The sequence below is a fragment of the Buceros rhinoceros genome, unplaced genomic scaffold (assembly GCF_000710305.1).
Source record: "Buceros rhinoceros silvestris isolate BGI_N320 unplaced genomic scaffold, ASM71030v1 scaffold24153, whole genome shotgun sequence".
Lineage (NCBI taxonomy): Eukaryota > Metazoa > Chordata > Aves > Bucerotiformes > Bucerotidae > Buceros > Buceros rhinoceros.
The window spans coordinates 13,418-27,936 of record NW_010402197.1 but is presented as its reverse complement, the minus strand read 5'-3'; the positions used below and the strand labels follow the sequence as shown (position 1 = coordinate 27,936).

The 14,519-nt window shown below is 46.8% G+C and overlaps 1 protein-coding gene across 1 annotated transcript in view; it reads right to left on the bottom strand.

Moving 5' to 3' along the window:
* The window catches only part of LEKR1 (leucine, glutamate and lysine rich 1), a 43,296-nt gene that overhangs the window by 15,534 nt on the left and 13,243 nt on the right, over positions 1 to 14,519 (bottom strand). Inside the window, exons 3-5 of the mRNA XM_010132566.1 lie at positions 11,097 to 11,216; positions 10,642 to 10,817; positions 8,116 to 8,301 (exon numbers count right to left, since the gene is read on the bottom strand). Of these exons, the coding sequence (XP_010130868.1) occupies positions 8,116 to 8,301; positions 10,642 to 10,817; positions 11,097 to 11,216 (482 nt within the window). The remainder of the gene's footprint in view (positions 1 to 8,115; positions 8,302 to 10,641; positions 10,818 to 11,096; positions 11,217 to 14,519) is intronic.

The following is a 14,519-nucleotide window of genomic DNA, read 5'->3' as shown; positions in this document are numbered from 1 at the left end:
GGCCCCTGTCCCACCACCTGCCACTCTCCAGGAGAGTTAGGATCCACGACCTTCCTCTCTCCCCTCCAGGCACTCCCAGACCACAGCTGGGTCCCTTCTGGACCAGCCGCGACCAGCCCAGCTCTCGCCACAAGACGGTTCCCTTTGTCTAATTAATCTCATTTGAGGAACAATGTTTTTAGAAACTTGGCCCCAGAACGCTGTGGGACACTCCCTGTGTTACCTCAGATCAAGATAGTATCAGTCACGCTGGTGGACTGAAGGAATCGTTCCCGAGGCTGGTGGGCGTGAGCAGTGTCCTTCATTCAGGAAACAGCGAGCAGCAGATCGACTGGCTGGAACAGAAACTCAAACGCAGGAGCCACCATACTTACATAAAGAACCCGAGGGAGAGGGGGAGCAGGGCAAATGCAGCCCAGTAACGTTACAGGGATGAGCAGAAAGAAACAGAGAATCCAAGGGGTCAGGAAAATACTGGTCTGGTCTATCTGGAGACAGAAGTGGAGGTCCCCAGTGCAGATAGACTGGAACCCAGGTCCTGTTGCTAAATTTCTCTGGTATTCTGAGAAACAGGAGGTTGTAGGTATTCTTTAAAGCCTACTAAGTAACTACTCCTTGTAGTGACCTACCTACAAGGCCCTGAATATTGGCCAATGGGCTGTGTCGAAAGGGGTAAAAATATTTGATTTTTCTTGGAACATTAATGCTGGACCAAATTTGGACGCACACGTAACACAGATACTTTTAACTACATTTATTTCTAAAAGCATAGCAGGGAAGCTGGGAGAAATACGAAATACATCCATGCAAAATGGCTGTGTCAGAGCAGGACTCATTTGCCTCACTGTGTGTTTCTAAGGAGACCAAAGAAGTGAACTGAACACTCAAGGTCCTTGCACGCACGGAACAGAACCATTTATTTGTATTTATAATATTTCATGTGCTATGTTCTCTGAGATAAATTATTTTCTGTATACACAAGAGAGTTCTTCTTTTTATTTGTGACTCAGGAGCACAAGCCTGTTTGGAAGGAGCCCAGGGACAGGCTCCAGCCATATAGATTTACATCCTTTCTGGAGACCTGGCCAGTGCCACCAGGAAGTCTCTAAATCACTAAAAGCTGCCAGGAACTGGGAGGATGTGCCAAAAAAAGGAGCGCCTGTTTCTTATCTCCCCCAGCATATGTTGCTGACCACTGCCAGGACCGGGCTTGCTGGACCTCTGCTCTGAACAAGTATGTTAGGTCTTTCATATCTGTCTGTAAAACAAGCAGAGAAAAAGCAAGAGAAGGGCCCGGATTCTGAACAGTTTGGAGTGGTACACCTCCACCTCCAGAGCACCCTCAGAATAAGCCAGCAGCTGCGTGCACCACGCAGCCACGAGGGCAATCTTCCCCAAGGCCCTATTCATAAGACTGCTTCATCAGAGAAACACATCTCCCTCCGCCAACCCCGCTCCCCTCTCCCCCCTGCTCTCCCAGTGCCCGTCACAAGGTCTCCTGCAGTCACCAAGTGCTTACACGGTGTTTGCTCAGCCACAGCCTGGGCTCACACACTGGCAGCAAAGGATGTGGCCTGAACTGGACCCATGTTCCTGCCTTTTTGCAGCCGAGCTGATCAGGATACATCCAAATTGTTCTACAGATCTGCTGCTCCTGTGTATTAAAACTGAACTGAAATACTGTCACTTACCTACTGGCTGGCAAAACTGAAGGCGAGAAAACGGAGCTCCTGACCTTAATTTTCCTTGAAGACAGATTTTTTTTTCCTCGGGGTTTAAAACAAAATACAGTAAATATATTTCCTGTAACACAGATTCCTGCTTTTTCTCAAGAAGCAAAGAGAGGCCCTTCCCCAAGCAAACCATACCCAAACACAGCATTATCCCAGCGCCTAGCTGAGGAGAACTGGGACGCTGCTCCTTACACCGTGCTCATCTGTTTCCTCTTCCACTGTAAGAGGCTGCTGAAAGGTGCTAATGAGCCATTGCTTCGCCTAACCTGTGTGCCACATTCTGCTCAAACACCAGTGCCGCATTCCCCAGCTCTCACCCTTCAAATTCTTAGTACCCCAGCTGGAATTAATAAAAAAAAAAATATTCCAACAGCACTTGTAGTATGAATAGTGGTTATTTGAGCTGCAGTCTACCTAAAAGTACAGGAAACTATTCTCCCTTTGGATTTTCAAAGCTCTTCAAAGCGGTCTTTAAAGCGTCATTAAAGACGCTTCACATAGATGAAAATACTGCTCCTTCCCTCCACGGAGAGCGCTGACATGCCCCGCTCCCACTCCCCACAACTCCCACAGCTGCCTGCCTTTTCCAGTCAGCTCTCATTAGTCTCGTTATGTCAGCAGACCACTGCAAAGTTTATATTTAGTAACTTAAGTAGCTTGTGAAGCAGTAGCTTCAAGAGATTTAAAAGGCAGATTTCATGTGCACAGGCAGCAATTTAAACTCATACAGGGGTAAACCTTGAACCACAAATGGGCTAAAGAAAAACTGCAATGACTTTGTGGAGAAAAATTACTCTCTCTCTGTGATTAAGTGGAGGAAAGGATTTGGCTGGTAATAAAAATGAAAGTGCAGAGAGCAGCTCCTCTCTTTTCAGCACATGCTATTGCAGCTCTTCTGCCCCTCCCGACCCCACAAACACAGAGCACTATCACCAGGCATTATTGCTGTTTCTTTTTTTGAGATTCTATTTGATCAGACAATCATTCACCAGCTCTCACCCTGCACTGAGCATGTTTCAGGACCTGCTCCTCTAGCTCACTGGATGATGCGTTGTGGGTCTGGGAAGTGGTAGGAACCCAGCAGGCAAATCCACCTCCTTGGCAACAAGGGAACTCACAAAAACGATGTTCAGAAAGTCAGAAGAGGCACAAGAACAAAGGAACAAGAGTAGAAACTAGCGCCGAGTTTCAGCTCTGGCAAATGGCTGCTGCCGTGTGAAATAGTCCATAATTTACAATTCTGATAAAGACACCAAACAGGAATCATCACAGTTCTGGTTGCAGAAGGGAAAATCCTTTCAACACACCTAAATCACAAATCCTGGAAGGATTTCTTTCCTGGATCACTGAACTCATTCAGTACCAAAGAGGGGTATTACTGAAAGTAGGTTGGGGAGAAAACAAACCAAACTAAACCAAAAAGCCCACCCTCCCAAACCACTCCTTTACTATGAAGGAAGAAACTGCTACTTTTTTTTATTCATAAAAATACATTTTAAATTGCCTCACACAAATGACCAAACTGCTCAGCTGATATTTCAGCTGTTGGTTAAGACTCCGCAGAGCCCTGATGCTCTGTATGAACTCCGCATACGACGTTCCGTTTAAAAAAGAAACATGACATGTGCAAAGTAAGTCAGTAGCAGGTCAAACAGCCCGGTGTTAATGAGCAGCGGTCGTGGTGACCCTCCTGCTCGAGTATTACACCACTGAGATGCCTGAGAATCCACGCAGTCACACTAACCACTGAGATAACTTTCAGGGAACCCATTACAGATGCTTTTTCTTTTTTTTTTGTAAATCCCTCTTCTCTGGAAAACGCGTTTAAAAAAGGCGAGTGAGCAGGAGAGGTAACATGGCAGTGCGCTTCACAGACCTCCTGAGGGAAGGAGCAGCTCTGGAGAGCACTGTAGATTTTCAAATCTCTTCATAAACATAAACAAGCAGCTTCCAAAATATTCCTTTGAAGTGGACATGAAAAAACCACAGAAGATGACAAAACCAGAGAAGACAGCTCTCGGCTGGGTCTCCCACCAATGCGACCAGAGAAAAAAATAATAAGGATGTCAGCTTGGAGAGAACTCCTTCAGAATATTCTAATGCTTTACATTTCTTTGGGGAGTCACCCCCTCATTTTCGGTTAGGGCACAGCCAAGTGGAAAAAGCTGATTTAGTTCAATATACCCCAAGTTTCTTCTCTCATCAAACCGAGAACCCTGCAGTTGCTCCTCGTGTACAGCTCATAATGGGCTACAAGGTACCCATGAATATGGCACACAAATCACACAAATGTAGAAACAGACGCCACCAGCAGTGCTGATACAGATAGAAATCCACAGGACTTGTGGGGACAGAATGAAATTTTTAAAATCAGGAGCAGGTAAAGGAGAGCCTTTCATCACCTTTTCTTTTGGTAAAAACACGATTTGCTCCCGGTGATGGCATGGGGGTGGAAGCAAGCTGTGGCATGGGGGAGACTGGGGAGCCCGGACAGCAGGGAGAGGACAGTCTGCAGCGGCTACTGACCCCTTTGATCTGCCCCAGGGACACGCTAGACCCTGTCGAAAGTACGCTCTGTATGCTCCCCTCCCTCCACTCCCCGGCTACCGAAGAATGGAAACTAAAACTGCAGTGCCCGGGAAGGGCCTGGGAGCTGTTTCACCGCTGAGGACACCCCGACGAAACAAACCATTGTTCATCTGAAGAGTCACCTGGAACCAGGCCAGAGGGGAAGCAGGAAAAGCTCTTTTGTTTTCCCTTCTGTACCTGCTGTGTTTAACCTACAGCATTGCACAGTCCTCCTGGCACAGACCAAAGCCACTTCCCTGGCTGCAGCAGGGATGGGCACCGACCGCAGCCCCCCAGGCATTAGCTCTCTCCCAGCCACCACATCCCACATCATCTTACCCACATCATGTCCTTTCTTTCAGCACATCGCTCCAGCGCTCCTCTGTGAGCATGGCTGCAGAACAGCTTGCAAGGACCGTGGGTTTTGGGGATGATTCAGAACGAGAATGGGACAGTCGACTTTGTGTCTCGAACTAAAAAGGCTACAGCTCTAATCATGCTTCCCACTAACGATGACGGTGTGCAGTGTCAGACACACAGTGCCACGCCAGACATTGCACGAGTGATTGCTGTTAAGTGTTGCAGCCAAATGTACAAAATATCACTGGATCACAGACCAGGGTTTTGGGGATGATTCAGAACGAGAATGGGACAGTCGACTTTGTGTCTCGAACTAAAAAGGCTACAGCTCTAATCATGCTTCCCACTAACGATGACGGTGTGCAGTGTCAGACACACAGTGCCACGCCAGACATTGCACGAGTGATTGCTGTTAAGTGTTGCAGCCAAATGTACAAAATATCACTGGATCACAGACCACTTTGGGTTGGAAGGACCTTAAAGATCATCCAGTTCCAACCCCCTGCCATGGGCAGGGACACCTTCCACCAGGCCAGGTTGCTCAGAGTCCTGTCCAGCCTGGCCTTGTTCCAGGCACACAAGTCATTACTGTAAAAAGGATCTCATTTCGGAACAGAGATTAAAAAAATCCAGTAGCAACTGGGAAAGAGCAATGATTAACAGGTACGGTATTTAACCGATACTCAAGCCACACTTCAAGAATGCCAGCAAAAACCCCATCAGCACATCGAATAAGCAGATTTTTTTCCAAGGCAAAATTCCTGGTAAGACTAATCCCTAAACTACTGAAATGGTGACTTGATAACGGCCGTGTTCCAGAATATCATCCTGTCGAGTTACAGTGTGTCAGCTGCTTCTCCATGCTTTATGAACGCCGCATTACAAACCACTCGTTCAGGAGATAACCACGCACTGCTTTCCCCCAGGATGCCTGCGGCTGTCACCACAAAGGGTGACAGAACTCCAGGGAGTCAGGACTGCCGTTTCACTTTCCAGTGCATGCTCTCAGCTCACTCACAGCCAGGTTCCCCAGCAGCCCTGTCACCATGCTCCCCCACTGCTCTCTTCCCCATCCAGGCTGTCCCCTTCCCCAGCGGCTTTTCACCCCTGTCAAAGATGCGAGCATTTTTACTGGAATGAATATTCAGAAATCAGTGAGGAGGTAAGTTTGGTGATATCCTCTGAAAACTTGATTTTCTTATAGAGAAAACCCTAAAAACCCCACGAGGATCCACAGACTGGAGAAGGGGCTCTAGACCAGGCTCAGGTAAGCTCAGGTTTTCCAGCACAAAGAGCAGAGGTGCTCTACGGGAGCTGGCCTGAACCCGCCCGTGATGTGCTACTGATACACACACTAGAGTTATTGCCCTAAGTTATGCACAGCAATTCAGGGCAAGAAATTAGAACCTAAATATAACCAACTGCTTGATGGGATACTGCATAATCTTAAATAAATAAATGAATCAGGACTACAGACTGTGAGCACCTTCCCCTGGTGGTCTAACATCAGAACAAGGCAAATCTCCACGGAGTTCAAGGTGGGCAAAACTGGAAAATAAAGCGTATTTTAACAATGCACATGAACAAACAACGAATTTGGTGTTTATGGGAACATCTGAAGTAAACAGCCTCACAAAAACGAAAACGGAACTGTAAGGTAGTTTTCACAGCAACACAAAGGCAACAATCCAAATCTCTTGTGCAGTGACACCAAGCCACATATTTCAAAGCTTAAACGACTGTCTTAGCAGGCTCCAGGCCCTCTCATGTCAAGATGAGACACGTAAGGAAGACAGATTATCCTGTAATTGCTCTCCTAGAGTTCCTGCTCCTTCCTTTGAACCACGCCGAGTTTGTCAGCGGTGAGGGCAGGATATGGAATTAAACAGACTTTAGAGTTTCTACAACCGCAGGCACTTGCCAACATTCCAGCTTGGCAAGTGCCTGCGAACACTGCTGCAGTCAGTCAGCTTCCCACCCCTCCCTACAGCCAGCCCACCAGAAAACATTAACTCAGGAACGGGCAAAGTTATCGGAGTTCGATGGAATGTGGCACCTTATAAAAGTCAAATCTATGGTTCTAGAGCTTGTACCAAGCACTGTTCCTGAGGAACAGCAACAGGCTGCACACCAGCAGCAATGAGTGAACTGCTGTCACCCAAGAGCTTTGCTATTTCATACAAAAAAAAATTAAAACACTTTTCAGCCCAAATGAAATGTCACAGTATACTTGAGAAGGAGCTAATTTTGCAGAGAAATTATTGTATTATATTTTGATTAATTTTTCCACCTAAAAATGCCGGTCCAATCATATTTTCCTTAAGGCAGGCAGGTGACAGACCCGTTTTGAAAAGCGCGGCAGCTCAGATTTCCAGAGAAAGGCAAACCAGAAACGATCTAATGCTTATCACTACTTGTGTTTATGTAGAGAAAGAGAGAAGACATTCCTAAAAGAAGGTGGAAACGAGTGTTCTGGTTACACTGAATGCAGAAGAAAGCGAAGTATTAGTTATCTGCTCCTTTCTACCACTGGAACACACGGCTGTGGGAGCTTTCCTCACAGGACTGTTACAGTCACAGAACTACAGCCCATCCTCAGCACCGCGGGCTGGTAACCCACTGGAGGGTGGACCAGTCCTCCACTTTGCAGATTCACGTTTGATGTTATCACTGCTATAAAGCACCAGCAAAATTCCTTCATCGTGGCCACCACCAAGACCTGTTGCTGGAAATAGTGTGCCCAAGGCAGCATGGGAACCGCGGTGCCAAGGAGGTGACTCAAAACTGCCTAGAACAGCCCAACCTCTGCCTGTTCCCCAGGCCTTAAACTGCCTGGCAGCTAGCGCTACAGATGCGATACTGCTTTAAAGAGGCTCAGGAGCTGCTAAGAGAACTGATCCCCTCGCACTGAGTTACTGCCTCAACAGAGCTCACAAGACGTTGTCACTTCAGGAGCTGTCACCGCTCTGAGGGTTTCCAGGAGGACTCTCTGGATTCTGCAGGCACACTATCAAGGGCAAATCATTAGACAGCCTCGAGTTTAATGAATCTATGAGAAACGAGATGGGCTCAGCCTGACCTACTTTTCAGTTCTGTTGCTGATAGCCAAGACTCCTTGCTGGCCTTCCGCTCAAGGGGAGAGCGTGCCTTCTAATCATCACCTCAGAGCCTTCTCCCTCTGGTCTTATAAGACTGACAAGTGTATTGCCATCAGCTTCCTTGTTTTCCTCCCTTCCTTCATTGCCCGCCGCTCAGCTGACTCATGTTCCCAGCAGGGTACCAGACTCCTTAGAACCAAGCTCTGTCTTTCTGACTGCACAACACCCATGTTTTACTGGGGCCCAAGCTGGGCTGCTGAGAGCTTTCACAGCAGCAACCACAACTACAGTGCTTTTAGAGCTAATTTTTTCTACATTTACTTGGAATTTTGCTTGAAATATCAAAATTCTCTTACCCAAAGTTTCCTTTTGTAGTTCTCGGCACCTGCTCTGTAGCTCATTCCCTTGCTGAAGTGAAGTTTGAAGCTGTTGAGTTTTCAGCTCAACCGTGTCGGCCACCAGCGTCAGGTGTTTGACCTTTTCCTGGAGGCATTCGTTCTCTCGCTGGGATTTTGCTAATCTTTGATTCAATTTGGGTATTTCTGAGGAGAAAAAAAAAAAATCATACAGACTGTTGTCAAACTTACCTTCTCCACTACAAGTATTACACCTGATGTGTGACCCCAGTACTTTAGCGTCTGTGACCCCAGGTTGGGTAAGGACCAGTGTAAGACATATACATCAGCAACACTTCAACTGCGAATGTGGAAGGACAAGTGCTTTGAGCAGTGTCTCTTTAGACAGATAACTTGCACTTAACCCAACAGACACTTTTGACGAATAATACAAATTTTATCCTCTAAGATCTCAAAATCACATTAAAATACATGTACATACTCCAGAGGGACTAACAACAGGTGACAGAAAGGTGTGACCCCAAGTCTTTTCTCCTGGGACACTAGACAAGCTGTTGTGGACATACAAAGACTTCCACTATCTACGATCCTCCCCAACCACTCCACCCTAAAATCAATTTATTGTCAGACCAAATGATGTAAATACTGAAACGATTTTAAGTTCTTCTACATCTTTCTACTTGCCCCTAATGAACCACAGTTCAATAATGTCCCCAGACGAGGGCTTTTACAAGCTGTTTTCACACTAACCAGTCTAGGCATATGCACCTCATGTAACATTTTTTGTCTCACAGTCTGGATGGAAAACAAGTTCTGAAAATCTTGTTGTAAAAACAGTAAGGTAAAATAAACAAAAAAAATTACTATGCATTAATCTGTTACCATATGTTAATAACGAACAACTCGTACAACAGAACATAAACAAGCCTGAGGGGCATGAGCAGGCCAGAAAGCAGTAATTCTGTGTGATGACATGGTTTTGATTTAGAAAGCTAGATTTCAGGACGTATACAGTGTTCACAGCGTGGCAGTCTTCTCAGTGGGATTTATTGGATGCATCAGGAATAACGCACATATAGTGGTATGTACAACCACTAAAGAACGCGAAAGGCTGCACTTCTGTTTCCATACAGATACTCCATACTTTTGCATATCACAACAAGTAAAACAAGGAGTTCTTCAGAAAAGAGGCCTTGAAACGTCACGAATCTCTGCAAACCTGCAGACACCTGCAGCACCACGTGGTCACGTTCTCTTCATTAGCTGGAAGCAGGCAGCAAATTGAGCTCAGGAAGAGAGGACTCCTCAGGGACACGCAGCACTCGGTGCAATGAGCAGTGAATCATGAATCAAAATGCATGATATTAATGCTGACATTTAAATTAATTGTTCTTACAAAAACCAAATTCTGAGGAGGGGTTTTCCAGTCACACTCATCCTCAGCAGGCAGGAGCCCTCCCCACCGGGCTCTGCGCTGCCCAGGCTCAGGACGCTCCACAGGGACCCGGCCACTGTCTCAGGGGTCTGCATGCCTCCTCGCTCCTGCAGCACAGCTGCCCCTCCAATTCCCTCCCGGGCCAAACAAAGCAATCATTGAAATCATTAAAAATCGCCCCTCATTTCCCAGGAAGCACAGGCTACTGGGGAGCCATTATTTAAAATGAAGCTACACATTTTCTGAGATGCTCCGTGCACACAGATTTCACTGAAGTGAATTTCACTGTGAACTTGCACTGTGCATTTGCATTGGAGCTCGCACCAGCAGTGGTCTGAGGGATGCACATCGCCCACCATGCCTTGACGTTTCTCCTCACAAGGACAGAAAGTGTGACATCAGCTCAGCTGCTACTTTGCGACCTCACGGCTCTGATAAAACTCACCTCCAGAGCAAATAGCAGCTTGTCACCTCACACACACAGAGCACACTGAAGAACTACACGGGAAGGAATACAGATAGGAAAATGATGTCCAAAGGCCACTGAAGTTGCAAAAGGCAGCACAGGGTCTGCTTGGATGCTCTGGATAGTACAGCCTGTCATTACACTACTGCACACTTTTTAACAAAACTAATCTCTTCACTGTGGCAGAGCAAAAATGGTAATTCAAGGATAAATCTGAGTTTTCAAGCCTGACCACCAGCCGCAGGGCTGGGCATGACCTTCACGAACAAGCCCTCAGTTGTGACTTGCTTCCAGCTTCCCTTCTGCTGAAGGATGCCCTTGTTCGAGCAGGAAGCGGGCTGTGGGCCAAGGGAACTGTTCTCAGCCCACAGGCTGCTCCATGCCCCTTCCAGCCCCAAAGACCCCTCGGATAAAGACAGCTGTATTGGGGTATTACTGGTTCTTCTTTGGAACCAGACGGGGGGAGCAGCTGCTACACAGACAGAGTCTTCTACTGCTCCTGATCTGGACAAGTTGAGGTCAGAATCAAAAAATACCTAATTAATTTTACCTTCTAATTTACTGTTTTACATTCCACTACCAAAATATATTTTATCTTGTCGAAAACTACTGCAAGATGATTTACCTGTCAAAGCTTCTTTGCTAACAGTTTTTATTTGTAGAAAAATTTCTTCTTTCATGGAAGCCCAGTTCTCCAGGTTACTGGAGATGACGTCTTTGATGCTGTCTAGCTCACTTCGAATGAAAGGGAACAGGGAGACAGCCTTGTTCAGAGTGGAGCAGTGGTGTTCCAATGTATTTCTGCAAGGCAGAAAACAACACCACGAGTACATTTTTAAAATGACAAAATACCATCAGTGAACTTGGGAACCAAAGTAAACCTGACAAGCGCTCCTCTGTTGCTGACAGCTTGTGCTACAGGGGCTGGTTTTACCCTATTCTGGAAGAGCGAGAAACACCACGATGGTTACAAACCCACTTCTCTCTCAAGTGTTCTCCCAGCCTGCGCCTGCAGCCCTGCGGAATTCTCTGTGCACACTCCCAGGAGGCGCAACAGCGGTGTTCCCCTGCGGGGCTTACCTGAGCGCCTGGGACTGCTTATAGGCAGCTTCCTTCTCCTCCTGGAAATACCGCAAATCTTCTTTCATGCTTTTCAATTCATCCTGCTTGGTTTTAAGTTCCACTGTTAGGTTTTTTATTCTGCAGATTTAAAATAATCAGAAAGTATTATTGGCACCACTAACCAGCCTCTGACTTCTGTTGCAGCTTTAAACTGAAAACGTGCCGAAAGGCTTTTTGAAGATGATAATCACGTGTTTCAGACTGAGGTGTCAGATCTCCAAATGGAAAGAATTTGATCTTCTGGCCACGGGATGAGCCACTTGAGCAACAATTTCACAGTAATCCTGCTCACACGTTTGTAAAACAGTGTGGAAATGTGCACGGCCAGTATCAGCTCATTCACTATGTGAGTATCTTAAGAATCCCCTGGTCATTCACAGATGCAACGCAGGACTCCATCACCCTCCAGAACACACATGCCCTTCGGAAAATCGCTGTGTAAAGATCAACCTGGGTACCCAGCCATGGGGCAGGTACCCTGTGCCAGTGAGGTGACGAGCCGTGCCGGTTCTCCTCATGACCACAACGGGTAATGGGAAGCTCCCCTAGGCCGGAGTGGCAACTCTCTAAAGTCAACCAACTGCAAATCCTAAATAGTTACCACAGGCTTTTTATTTCCTTTCTGATTGTTAATCTATTTCTGAATTTCAGACCTTTGCAAAAGATGAATCCCAGTTAGTCCTGCTCGCTTTCTTTGCCCTCAGGTTCACTCTCATGATTGTGGAACTGCACCTCTGCACTGCCAAATTAAGTAACAGTGCTCAGCAATTACTAATAAAAAATACACATGTAAAATAAATTCCTGTCCATTATTTTTACACCAGCTGGAATTTAGGCCTCTGTTGCTTGACAATGGCATTTTAAAACAGCTGAAAAGAAACTTTTCACAAGAAATGTTTCCACCAGATGTTACTCCTGTGTACTCAGGCAATGACATCAGCATCGAAATGATCAAAAATATTAAGTTAGTAAGACCGTTTTTGTACATTTTTCTTAAGCAAGACTTTGGGCAAGGGCAGGAAGTCCTGGACCAAAGCTAGGTTTCCATGGTTCCAGTTTGACCCACAACACACCAGAGAAAACACACATTTATTTTCTGTACTTCCCCACTTCCTTTCAGCAAAAAAACAACCACCCAGCAGATTCTGGTCCCAAAACACTTGACCACAAGATGGGGTGGGAAGGAGGTGATTTGGTGGCTCTACTTGATAGATAATGGCTGGGTGTTGGGCTCCCCCAGCCCTCCTTGGGTTGCTCTCCCTTTCCTAATGCTCCTGGGGACAGGCCGCCTGCAAGTGATCCTCTGAGGAGACACTGTCTGTTAAGTATCCACCTTGAATAGATGTAAAGTTTACCAGCCATCCTCCTCCTTGGTCTTTCAGGGTGCTTCACCACTCCAGCACACAGAGGACTCTTAAATCCCAGCGTGGGTGACCACTTTCAGCATTTTACTTCAGATCCGACACCAAAAAAGATCCTAAATCTGGGACTGATGAGGAAGAGCTTACTGTGACCAGGACTCACAGGCACACTATGTACCCTTCCTCTTGCTAAAAATGCAAATTAACGTGTGCCACCTCCATGCTTCAACTGCACTTACTGAAGTGAGATCATGATACTGCAGAATTAGAGTATCTGTGCTGGGGGAAAAGTGATCAGAAACGGATGGGATGTGCTCAGGGTCATGTACAAGATGTATATGAAGTGGGGAAAAGCCCGAGTCTTTGATCGCTGCGGATCAGCAGAGTGTTTTACACCGGCAGTGCTGCTCCACCAGCCCTGCCTCGCATCCCGCAAGTGGGGAGAAGGGGCTGAGGACGAGACACGGGAGAACCGACCAGGATTTCTTTGGTACCACCATCATCTGCTCACGGGGGAGGAGAGGGAGGGTGGCCCCTGGGGTGCAGAGGGAGCTTTCTACCAAGGCACAGCTGGGCACAGCTGCACGCCCTGGTCTGCTGCCTGCTCAGGATATGACCCACCTGGGTGCTGGACTCCAGGCCTCAGCCAACACAGCCGCCAGCTCAGTGGAGCAAACAGCCGACCTGTGGGTCTTCCTTCGCCTCTGAGATTTACCTTTTGAACTCTCATTACAGCAGCGGCTCTGGCCTGTTTGTTTTCCGGGCACAGCCTCCGCAGTGTAAATAAATACATTTTCAACATTGGTCTTTTGGCACTGCGGGACTTATTCCCACAGTTTTAATGAAATGGATGGAACCGTATGGGAACAACGGAGAGTTGAATCCGATTGCCTTCCGGCGTTACATGCGCAGAACAAACACCCCATAGCCCATTGTTATGAGTACAGGATTTGTTTCTTCTGTTAGCTGTAGGAAATACAGTCTTCTATCCCCCAAAGTACAACCGCAGTGATACGCAACTTAAACACTAGCCCTGTGTCAACTTCAGACATGTACTGTGACCCTGCTGCACACAGGGGAAATGATTTTCCTCTATGTAGCTGGCTCTCTGCACAAGCCTGAGCCACACCCGAGTCATCCTGATGGCACCACCAGGGCAAAACACACCGCCAGCAGGCAGCTATGATAAAGGACATATCAAACCACTCTGGCATCACACAGAATGCTGTGTTTTCCTGGTTAATAAGTTCACCCCCAAATGATCACATAGCTAATTAGAGAAGAACATACTGTTAGGTTCAATAAAAACTATTAGAGAAGTGTGTACTGCTGCGTCCAATAAAAAGTTGAAGGCTCTGTCTCTCAGTAAACAGCACACCTTCTCCTCAGAAAACTCACCCCCACGTGGCACTTCCCAGCACAAACCAGCTCCCAAAGCTCTACAAGCTACCTAAAACTAGAGTTAAACACATGAAGAGCCAGAGGAATTCCAGCACTTACGTGCTCTGTGCTCTCCCTGGGATGAAAACCCACTACGTTATTTCCTTTTGCTGGAAATGAGTGCGGATCCCAGGGGCATGCTGAACCCCATGCCCAGCCAATGCCTCTCGGCAGCTGAGGGCACCTCTCCCAAGCAGCCGCCCAGGAGCACGCTCCCGAGACTCGCACACAACACCTGCAGTGACGACCCACGCTCATTTACTGCTTTATGACGCGATTTCTTCTTCTGTGGCAGATGACACACCAGTATCAGGCTGAAAACACATTACAGGGCTGCAGTGGTTGTGTTCTATTCATTAGTCACGCGTTCTAAAGCGGCCCAAAGACGTGCGGTCTCCCGAGTTACTCACGGATGATTGCATACAATAAGAATAACAGACTGATGCCCTAAACCACGCTCAGAAAAGGAGAGGTTAGTTCTTTACTTCTATTTCACCTAGATTTGGCTCTCATTTTTTACACCAACTCCACCTTATGATTAAATGTTCAACTAAAGTAGACACATTTTAAAAAAATCAAT